This window comes from Populus euphratica, unplaced genomic scaffold (genome assembly GCF_000495115.2).
Source record: "Populus euphratica unplaced genomic scaffold, PopEup_1.0 scaffold446.1, whole genome shotgun sequence".
Lineage (NCBI taxonomy): Eukaryota > Viridiplantae > Streptophyta > Magnoliopsida > Malpighiales > Salicaceae > Populus > Populus euphratica.
Window position 1 is genome coordinate 87,523 of NW_011500330.1, and position 22,649 is coordinate 110,171.

The window sequence follows — 22,649 nt, forward strand, 5'->3', positions numbered from 1 at the left end:
TTATAATTTGGTTCTGCCTGCCTCGTGCAATGAAACCTTTTTTGACCTTGTCTGAGTCTTCTTCTATAACTCAACTTGATGGTGAGAAAAGCTTATGATATTGCACCTTATCGTGCAGCCTTTTGAATTCCGCAGCCCTAACTGAACCATATTACGGCGTTATCTGATACAGTGGAAAGTCGTGGAAAAATATTACAATTTCAGAGATATACTCTTGATTTTTCTGCCCTTTTCAACATTGAAGGGCATAAGGTTTCTGACCTAGTAAAACTTCAAACAAAATAATTTCTTTATGTGCTTGCATAAAAAAATAGAAGTAATCACAGAACCACACAATCACCAGAGGTATCTCTCTTTCGCAGCCCTCCTGTAGCTCTCTTGTGCACCAAGCACAGTCCAAAAATGTTTCGACTGCCATCTTGGAAGTCAATGGTCAACTTTGATTTCTTTCTTAATCACAATCCTTAATATATATATATATATATATATATTGCTTTTGTCTGTGTCCAAACAAATAAGGGTCCCTTTGTTTACAATACATGGCACAAAGCATCAACCTTCCTCTCTCTTTCATTTCCTACAAAATGATGGAACAATCTATGGGTTGAGCCACCAGTTAAATCCCCTTCTCCTCGTTAAAGACTCCTTTCTTCACGTTTTCAAAAAAAAATAAAAAAATGGTTGCCCGTCCATCTCTTTATCAACACCACCCCATTATCACAACCGTCTTCTGTGTCCTAATAATCTTCGTATCAACCGCCTATGGTGATGATGATAATAAGGATTACACAGATTGCGAAAAGCCCTTTCGTTGTGGACTCTTGCCGGAACTTTCTTACCCTTTTTGGGGAGGTGATCGACCTGAAGTTTGTGGACACAAGGGGTTCGAGCTCAAGTGTGAAGAAGGTCAGCTCCCTATAATAGCCAGCGACACGCTTGAATTCCGCTTATTGAATCTAAAGCAATCTTCCAGGTTGATGACTCTTCGGCTAGTGGATTTCCAGGAGTACATTTGTCCTACTCAAATAAGAACCAATTCAAGCAGTGGCAGCGACATCCATATCTTCGGTTATGACCTGAGCCTACAAAACCTCAACTTACTCTACAATTGCTCTATATCTAGCTCGGAAGAATTGTCTAAAAACAGAATTTCGTTTTGTAATGGATATACTGGGAGCTCATTCTATGGAAATGATGATATCTTGGTAAACAGCAGTGGGCTAGACGTAATGCAATGTAGCATGAGGATTAGAATTCCCATTGCTAAGTCTTCTGGTGAGCTACTTGTGGGTGATAGAGCAGAATTGGAGGAGGTTTTAGGAGATGGGTTCAATGTGTCGTACGAGTATGATCAAGGTCCTTCAATTTGCGAGGGATGTATGGCTTCAAGAGGAATATGTGGAACTAACATGACCCATCCGGATAAAGAGTTCATGTGCCTTTGCCGTGACCAACCTTATGCTTTTGTGTGTCAAGGTAAGCTCGGCATTCCTCCCTGATCTCTCTCCTTTTCTCCCCTTGTTAATTATTAGTACCTCTTCTACCTATTGTGTTTCATTTTATTTGCCAGGGAAATGAAGTTAGTGGGAGGAAATTAGGGTTGATAATTAGGACCAAATGTACTTGGGGGGCTCTGCTCTTAATCAAAATTTTACAAGGACGTTGACTAGTTGTGTTCAAGGTTGTCATTTTTTTTAAGACATGGTACAAAAAATATAATATAAATTTAAAATTTAAAATTGTAAGTAATTTTCTTAATTAATTATATATTGATAATTCTAATAAAAAAATTAAATTACATTAAAATATGATAAAATAAATCAATAATATTATAATCAATAAGTGATCTAAATAAAATGAGAGAGATAGATAGTATGAATTAATAAATTAATGACATAGAGAAATAAAAAGTCTCGGAAAAAAATTTTCAGTAAAAAAAATTAATGAAAGGTAGGAAGTACATATAAACCTAGTGGCAACCTAGTTGTTTTTCTCACAATAAATTTTGATAGATCCATTTTGGGTTACAAGCTAATGAGTTTAAATTAGTAATTAATTAACATAAATTCAATAATGAAATAAACCCCTAAACAATATGTAATGCGCTATAAAAAATTCAAATTAAAAACAATTATTTAAAAATAAATAAATAAATAAAATAGAACAATAAAAAAGTTTTCATATTAAAATTTCTCAATGTATCCTGAATCTTTAATTTTTGTATATTCTTGGTAGATTTGAGTCCTGATTTCAAACATATTATTCTTTTCTGATTTCAAATATGTCTTTTTCTCTTATTTGAAAGAATTATTAGGCCTAGAAAATATAGTTGGAAAGATTTAGATGTCTAGTTTCTCTCCCAACTTAATTTAATCAAAGCAAAATTCCACCGATAGCCAAACAGTACATGAAGGTATTGTTAGATATATTTGATAATATTAGTTTACTAAATTGGACCCTCTGAAATATTATATTTCCTAGCTCCAGTTGACCTGAAAATTTATCATAATATATTTTCATATATATAATATTTTCCTATAAAATATCAGCTTTATTTAATATACAGTTTGAAAGATATGTTTAATCTTGTAAAAATAATCAATAGACATTTTGAGGTCAAATTTAGACTTGACTTGGTTCATATCACAAATTTGATAAACTCATAAAATCAGACCGAGTTTATTGATTTTATCAATTTTGCACGAGTTAAGTTCAATTTAAAATATTAGATACATGTTGACTCATAAAATCATAAGATTTTACGAGTTAAATCGTGATTTTAAAAATTTTGATCGTAGTAATAGGACACAATCACAAAATCAACAGCCAGGTGTATATGGAATATTAGGTAAGGTTTGGAATCCTAGACAATATTGATTAGATAAATAATTGTCTTGTCTTAAGTTCGGTGTGATTTAAATTGGATTAGATAATTTATTTTCTTTTGTGTGTTATTAGACACTTGATAGGACCTGGCCAACCTAAGGTCTAAATCATTCTGAGTTTAAGAAAAAATAGAGGAAGGATTAATCTGACCTGACCTGATCAAAAACTTAGGTCAACTTGTAATCTAGTTAACTTGAGATAAAACACAGGTAAAAAATTCCTTTATTTTTATATATAAATTCAAAATGAGGTTGCTTTGATTTTTTTAAAAGAAATTTGAGAACCCTTACAAGCCGTGACTTAGGCTTTACCTAGGTTGATCTCATTATGATAATAACCATTTTTATTTTTATATTGCTTTGGATCAATCTAGTTTGACCATCCCAAACCATAGTTGAACTTTGCCTCAATTCGACTCCTGAGTTTTAAAATTATAATAAAAATAATTATTATCATTACATTGACTTGGATCAATAGTTAACTTGACTCATAACCCAAGTCTAGCCATGAGTCGACCCCAAATTAGAATTTTAAAACTATAATAATAATCATTTTATTTTTATATTGACTTGAATTAATAATCAAACTAGTCCATTTTATGTTGACTTGAATTAATGATCAAACTAGTCCATGACTCAGGCTTAGCCCTGAGTCAACTCTCGAATCAGGTTTGAAAATTATAATAATAATAACTTGTATCTTTATATTGACTTGAGTCAATAGTCAGCTTTACCTAGAACCCGAACCTAGTTAGCCCAGACCTACTCCCAAGTTGAGCTTTAAAACTTTAATAATTATTATTTTATCTTTAATAATAATTATTTTATCTTTACATTGATATGAGTTAATAATTAACCCGACTTGTGACTTAAACTTGGCTATGAGTTTATTTCCTGGTCGGGTTTTAAAATTATGATAATAATTATTTTCATGAGTTTATTTCCTGGTCGAGTTTTAAAATTATGATAATAATTGTTTTTATTTTTATATTGATCCAGATTAATAATCAACTTGACGCGGGTTATTTTCTAATCAAATTTTAAAACTATAATAATAATTATTTTATTCTTATATTAATCTAATTCAACTAAATTATTACTTGTGCCAAGAAATGAATAACCTTGCTTTACCTGATTTAGTGGGGCAAAATTTTTTTCATTAGAATATCCTAGGATACAACAATAATTAAATAATTAATTATTATACTGTCTAAAAGTGTACCAAAAAACATCACCAAAAAAATTATAATATCCAGTCCATCATGATTACAAACACTTCCTTAGAGAATTTCCCAAGGTAAAACCCTAACTAACCCAAAATTCTCTGATTAATTAGAACAAATGGGCATTTGAATGTGATAATTCATAGTAGTTTCTCCAAGTTATGACGGGTGATAATTCCGAGTTCTGTCCTGGAGTCTATATATATATATATATATATAAACAATGGTTTCTATTTTCTTCTTGGCAGTAGTGTTTCTTATAATAAACTTCAGCTTGGTTTCCTTAACAAAGGCCAGACCCAAAACTTCCTTGAGCCTAAACGAAGACGAATTCTGCCGTATCATAAGACTCATGGGCTCAGTCCAGTCCTCTCCTGAGGCAGCACCACAGCTCCATTCTAGGTGTTGTTTGATAGAAGTTGGTGTTGTCTAGCCGATCATTTCTCAAAGGGAGCTGCCAGAGAGCTGTCCACTTTCGGTTCACCTACCCACTCCTGCCTCGAAAGTCAACCACTCGCACCTTCAATTTCAATATTAAGTGCTCGGTGCTTTTGTTTTTTTAAGATGTTTTTTATTTGAAAAAAAATTAAATATTTTTTAATGTTTTAAATTTTAATTTTAAAATTACTATATCAAAATAATAAAAAACACAAAGTAAAAATTTAATTTAAATTTTAAGATTTTTAAAAAGTATGATTAATTTGCAAGGCTAACTTCGAGATTCTCTATATTCTCAAATTAGATTCTTAGCATTTTATTGGTATCAAGCATTTTTATTCTAATTGAATTTTAATTTGTTTTTTATTAAAATTTATTTTATTTTATTTTAAATTAATTTTTTAGATTATTTTAATGTGTTAATTTTAAAAATAAATTTTAAAAATAAAAAATATGTTAAAAAATAATCATTATCATTTTATTATGCAAATCTTAATTATTACTACGAATCAAAACTCCTTATATATTCTCTGAAACTTGGGAAAACTATAGACGAATTCTATAAAAAAAAGAAAGAAAAGTCATTGACATTTAAAGCAGAATTTACGTTGAAGAGACGGCCAATCCGCGTCGCAAGTCGTTTAACGACTAGACTAGAATTCTGATGTCTCGTAATATTATTATTTACCCCATGCTCCTTACCAGTTTCCATCATCCCATGCCATGATTAGGCACCACCCAAGACTGGACCAGTCGTCATTTAGACTCATATCTCATAGCAACCCCGCAAGATTTTGTGGACTTTCCTAGGTTGATGAAATAGCAAGCAACTTGCTTTTGCTTTTGCTGCACAAAATGGTTTGTTCCTGTCCTTCCGTCCTCTTTCAATCACGAATAAACAAGAGCAACAACGTTAGCCAATTCAAATACTCTTAAAGCCAAGTCTTACCAACTACATAGGAACTCTGTTTCGAATCCTTATGTCTCCCATTTCTTCCTCTGTTTTTGAGCACTCCAAATGGATCCCAATAACTCCTTCGCATTCAGAAAGCTTCTTTCTATCTACAACTGTATCTTTCTTTTCACATACTTGGCCACCCAAACTGTATCACAGCATCCAAAGTTCAAGTCTTGTGAACCAAAAAACTGTGGTGCTGGCCCTAACATAAGCTACCCTTTTTGGCTACCTCAAGAACAAGAATCCTTTTGTGGCTATCCAAATTTTATGCTCAACTGCAGTGACAAAGGGGCAGTACTCGCAATTTCCAATGATGTTTATATCATTAAAAATATCTCTTATGCCAATAATTCTTTGCTTGTGGCTAATGCTGCTGTGTATGAGGAAAGCTGTCCAACTCCTTTGCATAACATTAACCTTGATAGAACACCCTTTACTATTAGTCCTGGCTATACTAATATCTCCTTCTTCTACAATTGTACCTCAAAGCCCAAAGATAACTACTCTCTCTATAATTTAAGTTGTGCCACAAATTCTACACATTATTCTTTTGTCGGTTTTCACTTGGAAGAAATAGAGATGCGCAGCAATTACTCATTGAATTCATGCCACGATTTTGCTAATGCTCCTATCCACACTTGTGAAGATATTGGTAGTCTGCTTGGAGAAAATTATCGTGAGGTTTTGAAGATGGGGTTCCTTATGAATTGGACTGCTCATAATTGTAGCACTTGTGAGAGAAGTGGTGGGCGTTGTGGATTTGAGAATAATGAATTCATTTGTTTTTGCCGTGATCGGCCTCGTCCCAAATCTTGTGATGCTGGTAACTCTTCATCAAATATTTCGTTTATCCCATCATCCTTGCTATGTATTCTTTCTATTTCCTAGCGTAGGCAAATTCTCGGGGAGGACTAGCCATTTCTGATTTGGTTAGGTTGAGAATTTGGACAGGTCAATTTCTTGATTAGTCCATGAATTTACATAGACAAACAACCTTTAAACAATGATGCTAACCCTGACATATTGACATGAAAAGGCACTTGTACTGTATGAAAAGTTCAATGCTTGGATGGAGTTGTGCTTGCATCAAAGTATTTGCCTGTTTAAACCATGATTCTTTCTTTTTTATTTTTTTCCCTCCGTCCTTCCATATTTTTTATATGCTGCTTTATATGGAATGCTGGATGCTTCTACTTGTTGGATTGATCTCTTCAACAGCGCAAGTACTATGCATACATCGCACTTGCAGTTTTAGAAAGCTTCAGTTTTGTTTATAAAGCTGTTCTGATCTTGCAGAAGTCTAACATTTCAATTTTTTTTGTTTTAACTTTTTTCATGAGAATATTAACACCTCGTTGCTTTGAATTATTCTATTCAGGAACTAGTTTGAATGTGGGCCGGAAGGTTGCCATAGGTAAGATCTCTGTCTATCGTTTATTTATGTTTCTCTGCTTTGTTACTCACTTCAATTTCATGTCTAAATGTCGTAGAAATTCTCTCACCAAACTGTTACTGAAAAGGCTAACCAATTTCTATATTCTGCTTTTAAGGTCTTGGGGCATCTATTGGTACATTAGTCATAATGCTCATAGCCTTCTTCTTCTGGTACCGCCGCAAGAAAAGGCAATATGAATCCATTTTCTCTAGAAGCATCAAATCGGTTCCGTCTTCAAAGGCTCATACGGAGAAGCGAAGTAGCTACAATGGTGCTCATCTATTCTCTTATGAAGAACTTGAAGAGGCCACTAACAATTTTGATAAGACCAGAGAGCTTGGAGATGGAGGCTTCGGGACAGTATATTACGGTAAAGAAATAAGAATCACTGTCTTTTGTGTTTTGTTTGAAGGAACAATTTGTTGAAAAATTTGCTTCTCCTTGCGTTGTTTCATCAGGAAAACTTCCAGATGGGCTTGAAGTTGCAGTCAAGCGCTTATACGAGAACAATTATAAGAGACTTGAACAGTTCTTGAATGAAGTTGATATTCTAACTCCCCTGCGCCATCAAAACCTTGTCCTACTGCATGGATGCACCTCTCGGGACAGCCGTGAACTCCTACTAGTTTATCAGTACATTCCCAATGGTACACTTGCTGATCATCTTCATGGTGAAAGAGCAATGCCTGGTGCACTCCCTTGGTCTACTAGAATGAATATTGCTGTGGAGACTGCATGTGCACTGGCATTTCTTCATGCTTCTGATATTGTGCACCGTGACGTGAAAACCAGCAATATTCTCCTTGACAACAATTTCTGTGTTAAAGTTGCAGATTTTGGCCTATCTCGACTCTTTCCCACAGATGTCACCCATGTTTCAACTGCTCCACAAGGGACTCCTGGTTATGTTGATCCAGAATATCATCAATGCTACCAGCTGACCGATAAGAGTGATGTCTATAGCTTTGGGGTGGTCTTGATTGAGCTTATATCATCCATGCCTGCTGTTGATATCTCTAGACACCGGCATGAAATTAATTTGTCTACCATGGCAATCAATAAAATCCAAAGCAATTCATTGAATGAACTTGTTGACCCCAGTCTGGGGTTTGAATCAGATTACGCAGCGAGAAAAATGATCAGGGCTGTGGCTGAGTTGGCTTTTCAATGTCTGCAGAATGCAAAGGAGTTGAGACCATCTATGGAAAAAGTGTTAGAGATTCTAAAAGAAATACAAAGCAGAGACTACAATGCGGAAAAGGCAGTGGATATAAATAGTCCTTCAGATGATGTTGGGTTGTTAAAGAGTGGTCCGATACCGCCTTCACCTGATACTGTCACTGTTACATGGATTAGCACGTCCTCGACACCTCATGCCAGTGTTTAATTGTTTCACTAAATTCTCAATTACATAGTGAAGACAGGCAGGGACCTATGTGCACTGAAGCATGTGATAGTGCCACTCTCTATTTATTTGCCGTTGATTGGCATTTGTATTTTAGCCAGATGTACATAAATTGTTAGTATTTGCAAATATAAATGTTCCCGTGTGTGGACCGTATTTTGAGGCTTTGCATTCACCAAGTGTTCATGAATTTGAATTTCACGAAAGCTTCAACAGGGCGTAGGCCAGTTTGGTGCATGTTAGTAGGACCAGAGCAACTATCTTGATGTCAGCAACTGCATTTGTAAATTCAGAGGGAAAGAAAAAAGATTGATGATCAAGTTCATCCTTTTCTCCCTACTTGAACTAGGTGCAGCTGGAATGCTGTTCCTATTGGCTGCAGATGTGCTATGAAAACGCTACTGGAAAGGATTGTTCTTAAATAATAGAAGGGACGATATACTGAATTTCACAGCAGAAATTGTTAAATGAAATGATGTTCCGCATATAAGAAATTTCAGGAAAAGCCATTTCACATCAATATGTTTAAAGCATGAGAACAATTCTTGACCCAGTAACTAGTTCCATGTTCAAACCTGTAGCTAGGAGATGGGCAATGCAGTTGCCAATCTGTTCATTACATGTATAAATAAAGCTGAATCTAGTTTTATTCTCGTGAATACATCAGAAAATCACATGAGCCACTCAGTTGATTCATGTGAAACATTCCATTATCTTCATACGATAGCGTGATACAAGTTCATGTTAATGATGTAGTAGATGAATATGAAAGAAATCTCGGAGGAGAATACAGGCGAGGCTTCGGTGGAATCTTCAATGCTCTAAGAGGTCCTTCCAACATTTCTATCACTTCTCTCATGGATGGTCTATCAGATGGATTTGTGAGGATGCACCACAAGCCAACTATTGCTATTTGCCTCATAATATCAGATTGTTCTGCATTTGTCACGCCATTCAATTCAAACTCATCATCTAGCTCAAGATGCCTATAAATCCAGTCTGGAAAATATTTCTCGCTGCTGGAACTCATTTCAGCTTCATGATTCTTTCGTCCTCCAACAATTTCTAGAGCCATCATTCCATAACTATAGACATCGGACTTGTGTGAAACTTGTCCAAAGTTTCTACTGAACACTTCTGGTGCTATATGTCCAATGGTTCCTCTTGCCTCCAATAGCGATACATTGCTCTCCTTCCTAGTGCATGGCTTCGCAAGTCCAAAGTCGTATATCTTAGGGGAAAAATCTGCATCAAGAAGAATGTTATGAGGCTTAATGTCAAAATGCACAATCCTTGTGGTGCACCCTCGATGCAAATACTCAAGCCCTCGAGCAACGCCAACTAAAATCTGGTACAATTTATTCCATCCCAGCTGTTGATTGGCTTGCAAAGCATTTTCATGATTAATGAACTTTTCAAGCGATCCATTGACCATGAAGTCATAAATGAGAACTCTTTTGTCACCCTCCAAACAAATCCCAGTAGAGTGACAATATTGACATGGGAAGTTCTACTGATGCTTGCAACCTCATTTATGAATTCTTCCCCGTCCCCATTTGAAGCTTGAATGACCTTCACTGCCACCAGATGGCCATCCTGTAGCTTTCCTTTGTAAACAATTCCATAGCCTCCTTTGACCAAGTTTATCTCTGGAAAAACTGGTCATTTTCTTAACATCCGACAGATTGTATCTTTTCAGTGCTAGTGGTCCGTGGTTTCTTATGAAAACCTCAAGATCTTGACTATGTTTCTTCTTTAGAAAAATAGGAGTGGTAGTTGATGAGGCCTTCCATCTGGAATAAAGAATCACGCAGATGAATAAAATTCCTGTTGATCCAGAGACAACCCCTGCGAGTTGAGGACGCGGATGTGTTACCTGGGGACTGACATTGACATTATACAAAAACAGCAGCAGAAACAGAAAATTTTTCTCTTGATTCAGGAGTTACGAGGAAAGCTTTCAAAAACTAAATTCAGACAAGTACTGAGTTTTCTGAGGAGGAGACAGACCAAGCATAAATAGTGCCAAAGTGTTATTTACTTAAATATTTTGTGTAGCCAAACCAGTCTGAACAAAGCAGAGCTAAATTGCAAGGGAAAAAAAAAATTAAATCAGCAACTCTCTCTGTTGAAAGATGAATATGATCCCCTAATTAAAATTAAAGATCTACAGTTGTTGAGTGTGGAGACGAACTCCCACAATCCTAGCTTTGATGAGATGTAAACAAGGCTTGAAGAGAGGCTGAAATGGAGGATTTGAAATGGGCTGAAATCATGGCTAATTGTCTGCCATTGATGCTAGGATTGGGGACAGAAATTGGGATGTTTGTCCTACCCATTTCCACTATAAATAGAGCCAATACTAGCAGTAGCAGGAGAGGGAGAAAGAAGCTGCCATGGGCAGCAGCAGCAGAGAGTAAGAGAGACGTGATACACGAGTGGGGGTAGAGTAGAGGGAGTTCCTCCTCCTCCATTGTTGTATATTTGTAATTTCTCTCTATATAATGATATTGGCTGAAACAAAATAGAATTTGAGAATTTTTGAGTTATAATTAATGTTTGAATTGAAGAGAGAATTGAAAGAGAGGTTGACTTGATTTAATTTCTCTAAGAATGAAAGAAATTTAAAGTGTAATGATGATTCTGAAACAAATAACTAGATTAGAAATCAATAAAGAAATTAATTAAAGAAAAAATTAAAAATTAGATTGGTTAAAATTGCATGATTTTAAGGATTAAGAATAAATTTGCAATAAATAATTAAATTTAAAAATTTATATTGATTCAATTAGAAAATTAATTGAAAATGATAAATTGAATGAGATTGTAGAACTTCATGCAATTGAGAAGGGTAAATTGAATGAGATTATAAAAATTCAAAATCCAAGCACTTCAATGAGAATAAGAAAAGCTTGTCTGAATGTTTATTTCAGTCCATTTAATTCAATCTAGTCCAAATTAATTCATTGATTTCATTCATGTTAGTCCAATTAAATTAATTTGATTCAATTCAGTCTCAAGTTAATTCAACGTCAATTAATTAATATCAATCTAGTCCTATTGTGTTCATTCATTCATTTTTAGCCCCGAATCCATATAATCAAGCAATCTCCGGCGATTAATCCCAATTTCAAATTTTCCGATTGAAGATTTCAATTTGATCTCCCAAAATCCAGCAATCGATATCCCAATCCCAAGATTGTAGCCCAAATCTGCAGTCAATTCCCCAAATCAAATCCCAAATCATTCTAAAAGACACAGGAACAATCGAACACGGGAGGATGAGCATTCATCATTTTTCCAGCTCTCAACGCAATCAAAAAACCAGAGAACAAAATTCCATTCCTCACGGCCATAACCATACACTGCCAAGACCAAGAAAATCCCCCAATCCATCTCAAGCCTCCCACGAGGAACATCAAAGAGGTCTGGAAATTTCTCCAGACTTCAATCTTCCCTGCCAACACTACCTCTCACCCACCCACGGCTGAGAAAACACCAACCTTCAACCGTGATCCGTGACCAGCCTCTCCCATTTTTCTAGACCATCAAATCAATCCCTTCCTGAACCCACCAATCCTCCTTGCGTCCGATTTCCAGTGTATCTTCCTCCCCAAGCAGCCATCATCTTCCCCATCACTGCCAAACCAACATGTGATAGTCACGCCAAAACAAACCAGCCTCCCTCATCCCACAACCAAAACACAAGCACAGGAACAAAAATTGCCCAGCCTCCATCGCTGTCAACACCCAGCCACTTTCAAAACCACCAAAACAGTTTCTTGTCTATCCGATTAGCACACCAACTTACCTTCATCATCGATCAACGACCTTCCTTCTCCAACTATACCACCAGTATCTAGCCTAGAAAAATCACAGCCCCTCCATATCGTAAAAAAATAAAATAAAATAAAATAAATAAAAACCAGGTCCACTCTCCCGAATCAGCAGCTAAACCACCATGTATTCTCCTCTCTCCTTCATGCACTGTGTGACTAGCCTTCTCCTAGTCACCAAGGATCAGCCCTCATACCCTAAAAAAAAAAGATACCAACAGCCGCGCCCCCTCTTTTTTTTTACCCAAAACCCCATTGCTGCTCCTCAACGTTTATATATTTTACCCTTAAAATATACTGCTGTCCAGCTACTGCTTCTTTTTTTCTTTTTCCTTATTTCCCTCTTACTGTTGATATTTTTCCTTTAAAATATACTAGTGTCCAGCTTATATATTTTATAAAAACAATTATATATATTATTATTTTTTACATTAATATTAAAATTAATAATATTATAATAAATTTAATTATAAAACCCAAATCAATTTAATTAGTCAATTCAAAAATCAATTAACCCAAGAACTAAATTGATCCAGATTTAATTAATAAAATATAATTGACTTAATCTCATATGATCTTCTACTTGTTATAAAATTATGTCAAAACCTAAGTAAAAAATCCTTTGATTTTTTTAATTTTTTTATCATTATTTTTATTTAGAAAGAGAGTGTTTAGAAAAGTTTTGATGATGGGAAGAACTTGTGCTCTTTAAAAAACTCTCATGTCAAGAGTCTCTCGTCCATTTCTTACAAAGAGTTTATTCTCGTTTATTTTATTAAGAATGAAACATCGAGTAAGACAAAGAAATAATATTGCAATCAAAATCATACCAGAGAGCAAACAATGAATTGTTTTAAGGTCAAATGAATGATTATTGCCTGAACTATTTTTAAAGTTTGTTTTCTATCAATAAATACTGGTAATTTATATTCATGTTTTATATCTTGCAAGAACCCAAATCATAAGAGGAAAGCAAGCAGGAAAAACCGTATGACCTCATAATACCATAATTGTCAAACTCCAGGGATTTCCTATGTAGCTTCTCTCACTTTCTATTGCTTAAATATTTACATTAGTGCACTTCCATGGAAAGTGCGGGATAGTTTTAGCTGCTGGGGCATCGGAGATATTGTGTGGGAACAATATTGAGTAGCTATTTCACACACCATTGCCATATTATCATTTTACAAACTGTGGCATCCGAATGGATTCTTAATTATGCTTTCTGCATCTTAGCTAATGCTCGATCGATCCCCTCAATCGATCGCCATTGATGTAGGACTCGGATGTTATTTCACCATCTGATGACGACTCCGAGATGCTATACTGGATTCCCGGTTCAACTGCTGCGCCATGATAGTAATTTGAAGTCATTTTCCAGTTGTTGTATGCATTGCTTGGCACGTTCCCCATCTCAATGTATCTATTATGATCAGTTGAATACCCAAGTGGTGGAAATGATTTCACAGTCGTCTGATGCTGATCCAGATACTGATCCACTGGCTCACCTATTTATTATTTGTTTTTAACCAATTCCATGTTAGTAGAGGGACAGAGTTCATAAAGAGCATTCTTATTATTATTATTATTAATAAGAGAATTAACTATGTAATATACCTTGAGTGAGCAGAGGAGTGTCACTTGGAAATCCAGCAACCTTCTCCAAAGAGTTCCATTCTACATACGCGTGTCGCACCAAAGTCTCGACATAACCCTGTGCAAAAAAATTATGATAAGAAACATAAATGCAAGCGCGCGAGCGCAGAAATAACATAATTATATACTTGAAATATGTGCCTAGATGATTCCTTACCCTTATGCTTGGAAGCTCCTTGTTGGAGTATGAATTCCCATCGATCATGGCGTGCACGATTTGACATATAGGGTTTAAGGTGATGGTGCAATTGGGGCGGCGAAAAATAAAATGATTGTTCCCCAGGTCACAAGTCCTCGCATGTTTTATTGTAACTTCCCACATTTTCTCAGACATCCCAGGGCCTAAAATCTGTTCAATTAAAAGCAAAAAGTTAAGTTAGTTTCCATATATTTGGAGGCATTAATCAATTATAAATTGTCGGAAGGTAAAATGTTAATTTACGTACCCTCCTGAGTTTCTGTCGGTCGACAACAGACAACTTCAAGAAGTCTTGCACGGTGTTAATACCCTCGGCGGCTAGCTTTCTGTGGAAAGCTCCATCTTTCCCTATCTTCTCAAGCCGCCAAACTTCATCTTGTAGCATTGGTGGATGATGCTTCTTGTACACTGCATGGAACAAAAAAGATGTCATGGCTTGATCATTGTTAAAGAAAATGAATCCAATAACCAAACAAAACACATTAAGCGTATACCTCTCTGTTAATTTGTTTTTATTGGGACTATTCATGTAATTAGGATCAGTCGCATTCTCAGTTGGCAAAGAATTTAAGTTATTTCATTGACCACAGCGGCCGGCCGGGTGGATATGACAGATCATCAAATTAAGGAATAGAGTCGATAATAATAATAAATAAAAAAGGGCACTTGCTTCTAGAGTTTCAGCATTTAATTTTCATTACTTGAACGAATCAAAGGTTCATCATCAGTCTATGTAGTAAAAAACAATGATTTTATTACAACGAGAATATTGGGTATTAAAAAACATGTAATAGCTGCAAAATCTTAGATGTTTGTTGACTGAAATTTGCTGGTCCTCCTGATCGAAAAGGATTTTACTGCATGATGTAGAGACCCAAATGGTCCCCGTTGAATTGTAGTTCTTAATTTTCAAAGATATTTATAACTAGTATTGTTTCTTCAATATATACATATATACATGATAATAACGTTTAAATAGTATATATTCTAGAAAGAATTATGGCCTGGGATCCGCTCACTCTAGCAGCTGAAAGAAAATAAATAAATAAAAATGTGAGGTATTAATTTACGGCATTTAGGTTGTTGTTTCGATCCTCTAAGAACAACAAGCATGGCGTAGGGATGATGAACAACGAGTTTTTTAATTTGTTGTGTGACGAAAGCTGTTGAGTTATTCTATGTATTAGGTAGAGGGATAGCTCTTTCCCCTTTTGATCTCTGAAAGATAAAAAAAATAAAAATAAAAACATGTATCCCTTAATTCCCACTTCCAGGCAGTGATCCTTCGTTCAACCTCAAGCCCTTGCTTGAGGGGGAATTAATTGAATTAAAATTCCATTTTAAAATCATATCCATGGTCACATCATGAGCTATTACGCTAGGTGCTATCATAAGCATAGGTGATCGAACCTAGATAAGCTGAGGATAAAATAAATGATGAGGGCAAACCAAGCAAAGATCGAAGAATATATAAATATATAGCATGGTAAGATGTTTTGGTCAATGGTTTGACTTAATAGCTAGCTAGATTCACGGTTTTATATGGTAATCTATGGCATTGAGAAAGATTATAAGATCATATTTAATTTTATGCCCAGCTCGCCAGCCCACTTTAGCTAGACAGAGAGGCTATTGAATGGAGATTTTATAAAGCAAATTGATCCGATAATATTTTCCAAGAATTCAAGCAGTAATTAAATACCACGAGCTAGATAATTGTAGACGATGCATGTACGGTTGAGATTAATTATTCAGTTTGGTGAGATTCGCATCCATTTGATTACTATTCACTTAGTTGTGTCTACCAAATGAAACTAATTATAGCATTATACTGGATACTCAAGCATTAATTAAATACCACGAGCTAGATAATTGTAGAATGTTTTCAAAAAAATGGCAAGTTTACATGTATCATGGAGCTATAATATTTAAGAAATAGAGGGCGTAATTGGGTAGAAGACGCTTACATTCTCCACGGTGATCTTTGACAACAAAAGCTTCGGTGATTGCTTCACGGATTTTAACCCCTTGGTAGCTCCCCGGAGCTACTCTTGCACCGAGCCTGAATTTCCTGCTCCTGATCCAGCTCGAGTTGTCCGTGAACTCAATCTCTCCAATGGGTGCAAATCCATCCCGTAGAGTGACCGTCAAGCAATCTCCGGCTAGCAAAGGTCGCTTGCCTGTTCTCTCCTTCACAATATTGCTGTCAAAATCTTCACTTGTCCACTTGTTGCTATCATTCGAAGGGAAATCTCCATCAAGAACCACAACTTCAATCTTGAGCGGGTGAGGGAGATATGTCGAGACCATTTGATCACCCCTCGTGTCTACAAGAAGGATTTGCAGGGGAGAACTATCAAGATCAACTATTTTGCTCCCTGTGAAAATAGGGAGCAGAAGACTCTTGCTATACATCAGTTGTAGACTAGATGCTTCAAGGGCTTGGATTTGCAATGAAGATGATCTAGTCAAAGAGCATGTTGAACGCCTTAAACTGCTCTCCACCTCTTCGTTCACCTAATAAAACATATAACAACGCTTCTTAGTTAATTGTGTCATGCTTTATTCTTGCTAGGGTTTCTATTGGCCGGCAAGTTGTCCGGAAGATAAAATTAGTGAAAACCCTAAAATATTGAAAGACGCGTAGGGATATGGAGATTATATTCTATCAAATTATTATAAGTATATCCACGACAAGTAATTAAAACGAGGTGTATGTATATAAACACTTAATTAAATCCTTTTCTTGTATCGTTGCTATATATTTAATAGAATGAACATGCACAAGCTAGTAACATATGCGCTAACTTACCACTTTCCTGATCATTGGCTCTAATGAAAAACATAAATTCTTTAAGGAATTCACCATTACTGCTTCTCCAATCACCCTGTCAAGAAATTATACAAATGAGACATATACACAGTACTATTCTAATGTGCACCAGCTAGAGGTGCAATTTCTTTGCTTAATTTCTCACATAGAATTTAAAAGGCCCCCAGAAAATCTATTGGCGTGTTTCAGCATCAAACTCAAGTTTCATGAATCAAAACAACAGAAATGAAGTAGAAATTAGCTCAGAAATACAAACATACGAAGCGAAGGAAGGTCTAGTTCTCATTCGTTTCTGATCCGCTTGCTGATCCAAGTCCGAATCCGGTTCATCAAGAAAACGTTTGGCCGCCATGAAATTTAAGGAACTGAAGAGCAGAAACTAAAAATTGGGAGATGAAATGGTGAAGCAAGGAGTTTGAGTTTAGGGCTCAGTAGTGCTAGGGCTCTTCATCCACAAGTGATATATATAAGGGTACAAAAATAGCTAGAAAAAATAATAATAACAAAAGGCAGCTTCTGGGAATCATAAAGGAAAGATCTTGGTAGGTGAATAGCGGAGTGACCAAGGGGTATATGACGTAACGACTTTGACGTCGACTTTTCTCCAAGTCAACACCAATCAAGCACCATTGATCTTGCTCATTCGAGATTTGCTTCTCATAACAACGGCTATGATCAATCAACCGGTTAGATGGTGCAGATGCTTGTGTCTCAGCAGATTTATTGGGTTGCTGTTAATCAAAATTCTGGCCGTCTGATAATCTTAAATATTCTCGTGTGAAAATGGTCAGACAGCAGCTTCATTTCTGAGAAGGATCTGGCTTTTGGTGGTCGGTGGGTCCCAAACTCATTTCAGACATTTCATCGAAGCAATGAGAAATAATTATGAATTACTAGTGGGCCCATGACTGCATATCGTCGAAGGATGTCAAGCTCACGTCAATGAAGAAATCATCATGAATTATCCTTTTTCTTTTTTTAGGCAATTAGAAAATGATATACTGATGCTTGTCAGTGTCGATTTTTTTGTAGATGGTTTTTTTCTTTCTTTCTCAAGTATTGATACATCATCTTACCAGTTTTTATGTTTTTATATTTTAATTAAATAAATGTCATTTATAACAAAGTTAAGAAATTCATTCGTGAAATTTTAATTCTTTTAATTTTTTATTAAAAATCAAGACACAAAACATTCTGAATTGAAATGATAAAAATATTATTTTTATTATTTTCAAACAAAATTATTTAATTATTTATTAAAAGTAATATAATCTTTTTTTCTGATGTAATAGTTTTTATCAAATTAAGAGTTAAATTAGTTTTTTTATTTTTTTCACAGTAAAATAACTTAATTGTTTTATAAGTAATATATAAGTATTTTCATCTAATTTTTTAAATATAGTTAATTACTATTAAAATAAAAATATATATTAGGATGGCCTCCAACGGCTTTTCCTGTATTTTTATCATTGTTCTTTCTTTTCTATAGTCTAAGTTAATAAAGTGCAATTTGATATTTTAACAAATATAAAATATTATCTAATTTAATAAAGTGCAATTTGATATTTTAATAAATATAAAATATTATTAAAAAAATATTTTTTAATTTTTTAATTTGTCATATTTTTTCCATTATTTTTATTACTATTTATTAAATTTTTTAATTTGTCATATTTTTTTCCATTATTTTTATTACTATTTATTTTATTTATAATAATTTTTAAAATTAAATTTTTTTAACAATTCCATCCTCTATTTTTTCTTATTAGATTTTAAATTTATTATTTTTTAGTTTGAAATATTTTTAAAACTGATATTCTTTAATTTTATTATTTAATATTAAATTTTTTAAAATTGCTATCAATTTAATAAACTTCAAACGATAACTAGTTCATATCCAATAATAAAATTCTGAAATTTAAAATAAAGTTTATGACCTTAATTTTTAATGTAAAAAAATAGCTTGGATTTATTAAAGATAATAAATTATTTTGTTAACACGCTGGAAGTTCTTAATCGTGGGATATATCATTATTCTCAGCCAACGCTTTTTCACAACAAATGATCCATGAATTGATAATCATTATGTTCAGCACAAATTCTACCTTTTTCCCTCCATCATGGCCACCAACATCGTCTCCTCAAATTCACCCTTTTTGAACTTTGTTCCTCATTAAATTAAAATAGGGTTTCGTCAAATTATTAACAGAAATGCTGGGACTCAATCAAGCAAACGAATAAAAAATAGCATAGGAGGCAAAAAAAAAAAAAAAATTAAAAGAGGTCATGAGTAAAAATAAATATTTTTTTTAATAGGAAGAAGGCTTTCACATTCAAAATCCATTTTTTATCGGTGAAATTTTACACGAACAAAAAAGAAAAAAATATCTGGAAACACCATGCAAATCCATGTTTTTAAAAAATTTATTTTTTATTAAAAATTTATTTTTTTATATTTTAGATGGTTTTAATGTGCTAATCTTAAAAATAATTTTTTTAAAATAAAAAAATATTATTTTAATATATTTTAATTTTAAAAATAATTACAAAACCATATGTACTCTTAATCAGACCTTAAATTAAATGAAATAATTTATCCAGCATGCAATTTTTTATTCAAGATTAACAGTATTTTTAGCAGTAGTAAATGAGATTTCTTACGATTTAACTTTTTGTTTTTGTTTTTTCTGGCACAGGATACTCTCGAGTCACTGGCTCACTGTTCTTCAGCATGTTTGTCCCATCACCAGATTTAATACTAGATAATGCTTTCTAGGTGTCTCGGAAGGTTCCTCAGCATTGTTCGGAAATTTGGCAGCGTTTTCAGTTTTCACAAGGAGAGGTGGACCGCTCCACAGTGTGGGTGTGCGCAAGCCTATCACAGTGAGCTTATAGTTCTGAAAATCATGCTGATACGTTCTTTCCTCTTTCATTGAATTCCTGATAGCTACTCGCCTGACTTTGGTGTCCTGCTTTCTTGTGACATTACCTAATTTTTTATTTTATTTTATTATTATTTTATAAAAATCTAAAATTGCTAAATCATTAAAAAAACATATTTGATGTGTTTTGGTCATTCACACTTTTTTCTTTGTAATTTTTTATTATTTTTCTTTGTTAATGTCTTTAAAAAAATTCAAATTCAAAGATTATGTTTTTTACTTCAACACATCTACATTGTAATTCTAGTAAAATCAAACTTAATTAATGTAAAATTAATAAATTTGGTCTGATCTTATAAATTTATTAAATATGTGATATGAATCAAGTCAAGTTTAAATTTAGCCTTAAAATATTTACTAATCAATTTTGCGAGATTATGCATATCATTCAAATCGTATATTGGATAAAGCTGAAATTTTATAAGATAATCTTAGACATATAAAAATATATTATGTTAAATTATTAGGTCAAATGGAGTTCAGGAACATAATATTTTATAGGGTCAAAGTTAGTAGATGAATCTTGTCAAACTAAACTTTTTTGTACTGTTTTAGGACATATTTGAAGCTACCATTAAAATTTTATTGTTATTAAAGTTGGGCTAGAAACTACACATCTAAAACTTTCAAACCATATATTATAGGCCTAGTAATTCATGCACATGAAAGAGAACGACATGTTTGATATCAGGATTCAAATCTGTCAAGAATATGCAAAAATCAAAGGTTTGGGTTACATAGAGGAATTTTAATGTGAAGACTTTTTTATTATTCTATTTTATTTATTTCTTTATTTTTGAATAATTATTTTTAATTTAAATTTTTTTCTAGCGTGTTAGACATTGTTTAGGGGTTTATTTCATTATTTAATTTATATTAATTAATTATTAGTTTAGGCTTATTACATTACCAAAAAATCAACGAATACCAATGGAATTACCGATTAAATTTTTCTATTGGTAATTTGAGGTGATATTTACCAACCGATTTAAATCCATTGCTAACACCATCAGTATATATCGATAAAATTCCAGATGGAATATAAAGAATTTTAAAAAACGAAGTAATGTGATAATGTGGAAGTTTTTGTGGGTGAATTTATTGACGTAATTATAAAGGGATTCAAACCGGAGTGATGAGTCCACTTCACTGGCAAAGTTGTCATCAGAATCACAGACAGAAATATTTCATTAGTGATTCCATTGATAAACATTAATATATCACCACGCTATCAACCCTCCCCTCCTTTATTTCTCTTTCTTCTTCCACATCCCTACACCTAAACAATCTCCCCCTTAAAAAAAAAAAAGCAAAGAACCACCTCTCAAAACATCCCTAACTTTGATTAGTACTTAAAAGTACTTTTTTATCAAGATTTTATATCATTATTTTACACTTGAAGTATCAATAACTCCAATAACTAAAATATGTTTTATAATAACATATCTAATAATATAAGATACCTTTAATTTGTAGTAAATATTCATTTTAAATGCAAGCCTATCACATAAATAAAAAGATTGATAGATGAATTTAAGAAATGAAATTGAAAAGATAAAGAGAAGGTCAAACTCAGAAAAGAAATGTCGGTGCAGTTTAAATCAGAACACTATTCGATAATTAGGTCATATCTGAAGCTGTAGATCTTGGATTTATATCTACTTTATATGAATGGAAAGGTAAGATATAGGCCTACAACTTTCATGGGAGTCTAAGATTTAAAAAGGTCATTTTCAAGTCCAAATTATAGCAACAAAGAAAAAGTCTGAATCTGTCTTGCAACCTAAATACTGTTTAGTGTTTGATCCATATTTGGAGTTCTAGAAGCCAAATGACCTCCATTGTTTTTTTCCTGAAAAGGTGAGACAATTTCCTACAACTTTCATGGTTTCAAGTGATTTCAATTCTGACATTATCAATGACATTTTGGGCAGACAAAAAAAGATAAAGATTGTCATCAAGTCAAGAGTTGGTCACCTACTTATCAATTAATCATCAAATCAATAATTCTCAATTTTAGCCTATAAAAAGAGGCATTTGCCATGCATTTAGGCATCTTGGTTTCCAGATCAAGTTCATGCTCTTATTTTCTCTCTTTGTATTGCTTAGGTTTTGCTTTCATTAATATCAAATTTATGCCTTTCCTTTTCTTTACTTAATTAACTTTTATTTATTTATTTTCTTTCTTTCATTATGTTTAGCCAAGTTTATTATGTAAAGGTGAAAAAGTTACACTAATGGTATTAGAATAAGTATAGTATAAACTTAACATAGACTTTAATGTTTGATACTAACATGTTTTTTATTTGTTATCTTGTTCACTCTTTAATACTTTGCTTGTTAAATGACTAATCTAATTTTATGTTCATCACTTGGAACAACAAATACTTGGCATTTTCATAGCCCATATTATATAGTATAACTGACACCTGTGTTATGAAAAGAATTTGATTTGTTGTTAACAAAAGTTATAATCATGAATGCCTAACAACATTTACAAGTATTAACATTATTTAAATAAGATAACTAATGTAATTATGTTAACAATTTATAATCTGATTAGAATCTCATTTGTGTGTGGTTTTCAATTGAATAATAAGAGTTTACACTAAACTTGTTTGACATGCCATTAATGGATTCTCTAACCTTGACATTTGTTGTTATCATTATTTAATTCTTACATTGATCTTTCATCTTCATCTTCTTCTTCTTCTATTATTATTACTACTACTACTACTACTACTACTACTACTACTATTATTGTTATTGTTATTATTATTATTACTACTACTACTACTACTACTACTACTACTACTACTACTACTACTACTACTACTAC

The 22,649-nt window shown here is 33.4% G+C and overlaps 2 protein-coding genes and 1 pseudogene across 3 annotated transcripts; 1 reads left to right on the plus strand and 2 right to left on the minus strand.

Moving 5' to 3' along the window:
- The first annotated feature begins 515 nt into the window (after positions 1–515).
- On the plus strand, positions 516–8,520 carry LOC105113711 (Serine/Threonine kinase family catalytic domain protein). Of its 2 annotated transcripts, none has more exons than XM_011010004.1 (4): positions 516–1,476; positions 6,883–6,918; positions 7,055–7,309; positions 7,398–8,520. In XM_011010004.1, the coding sequence occupies exons 1-4, from the start codon at positions 678–680 to the stop codon at positions 8,324–8,326; spliced, it is 2,019 nt and encodes a 672-aa protein (XP_011008306.1). In that variant the 5' UTR covers positions 516–677; the 3' UTR covers positions 8,327–8,520. The 2 variants fall into 2 exon arrangements, with proteins under 2 accessions (XP_011008306.1, XP_011008307.1); XM_011010005.1 differs by lacking the exon at positions 516–1,476 and adding an exon at positions 5,283–6,327.
- Positions 8,521–8,830: 310 nt separating this feature from the next.
- Positions 8,831–10,283, minus strand: LOC105113712 (probable receptor-like protein kinase At1g67000; annotated as a pseudogene).
- Positions 10,284–13,153: 2,870 nt separating this feature from the next.
- Positions 13,154–17,301, minus strand: LOC105113713 (uncharacterized). The gene is made up of 7 exons (XM_011010006.1): positions 17,129–17,301; positions 16,848–16,923; positions 16,003–16,552; positions 14,283–14,443; positions 13,994–14,185; positions 13,798–13,894; positions 13,154–13,688 (listed from the first exon to the last, which is right to left on the minus strand). The coding sequence occupies exons 1-7, from the start codon at positions 17,218–17,220 to the stop codon at positions 13,417–13,419; spliced, it is 1,440 nt and encodes a 479-aa protein (XP_011008308.1). The 5' UTR covers positions 17,221–17,301; the 3' UTR covers positions 13,154–13,416.
- Positions 17,302–22,649: the final 5,348 nt, after the last annotated feature.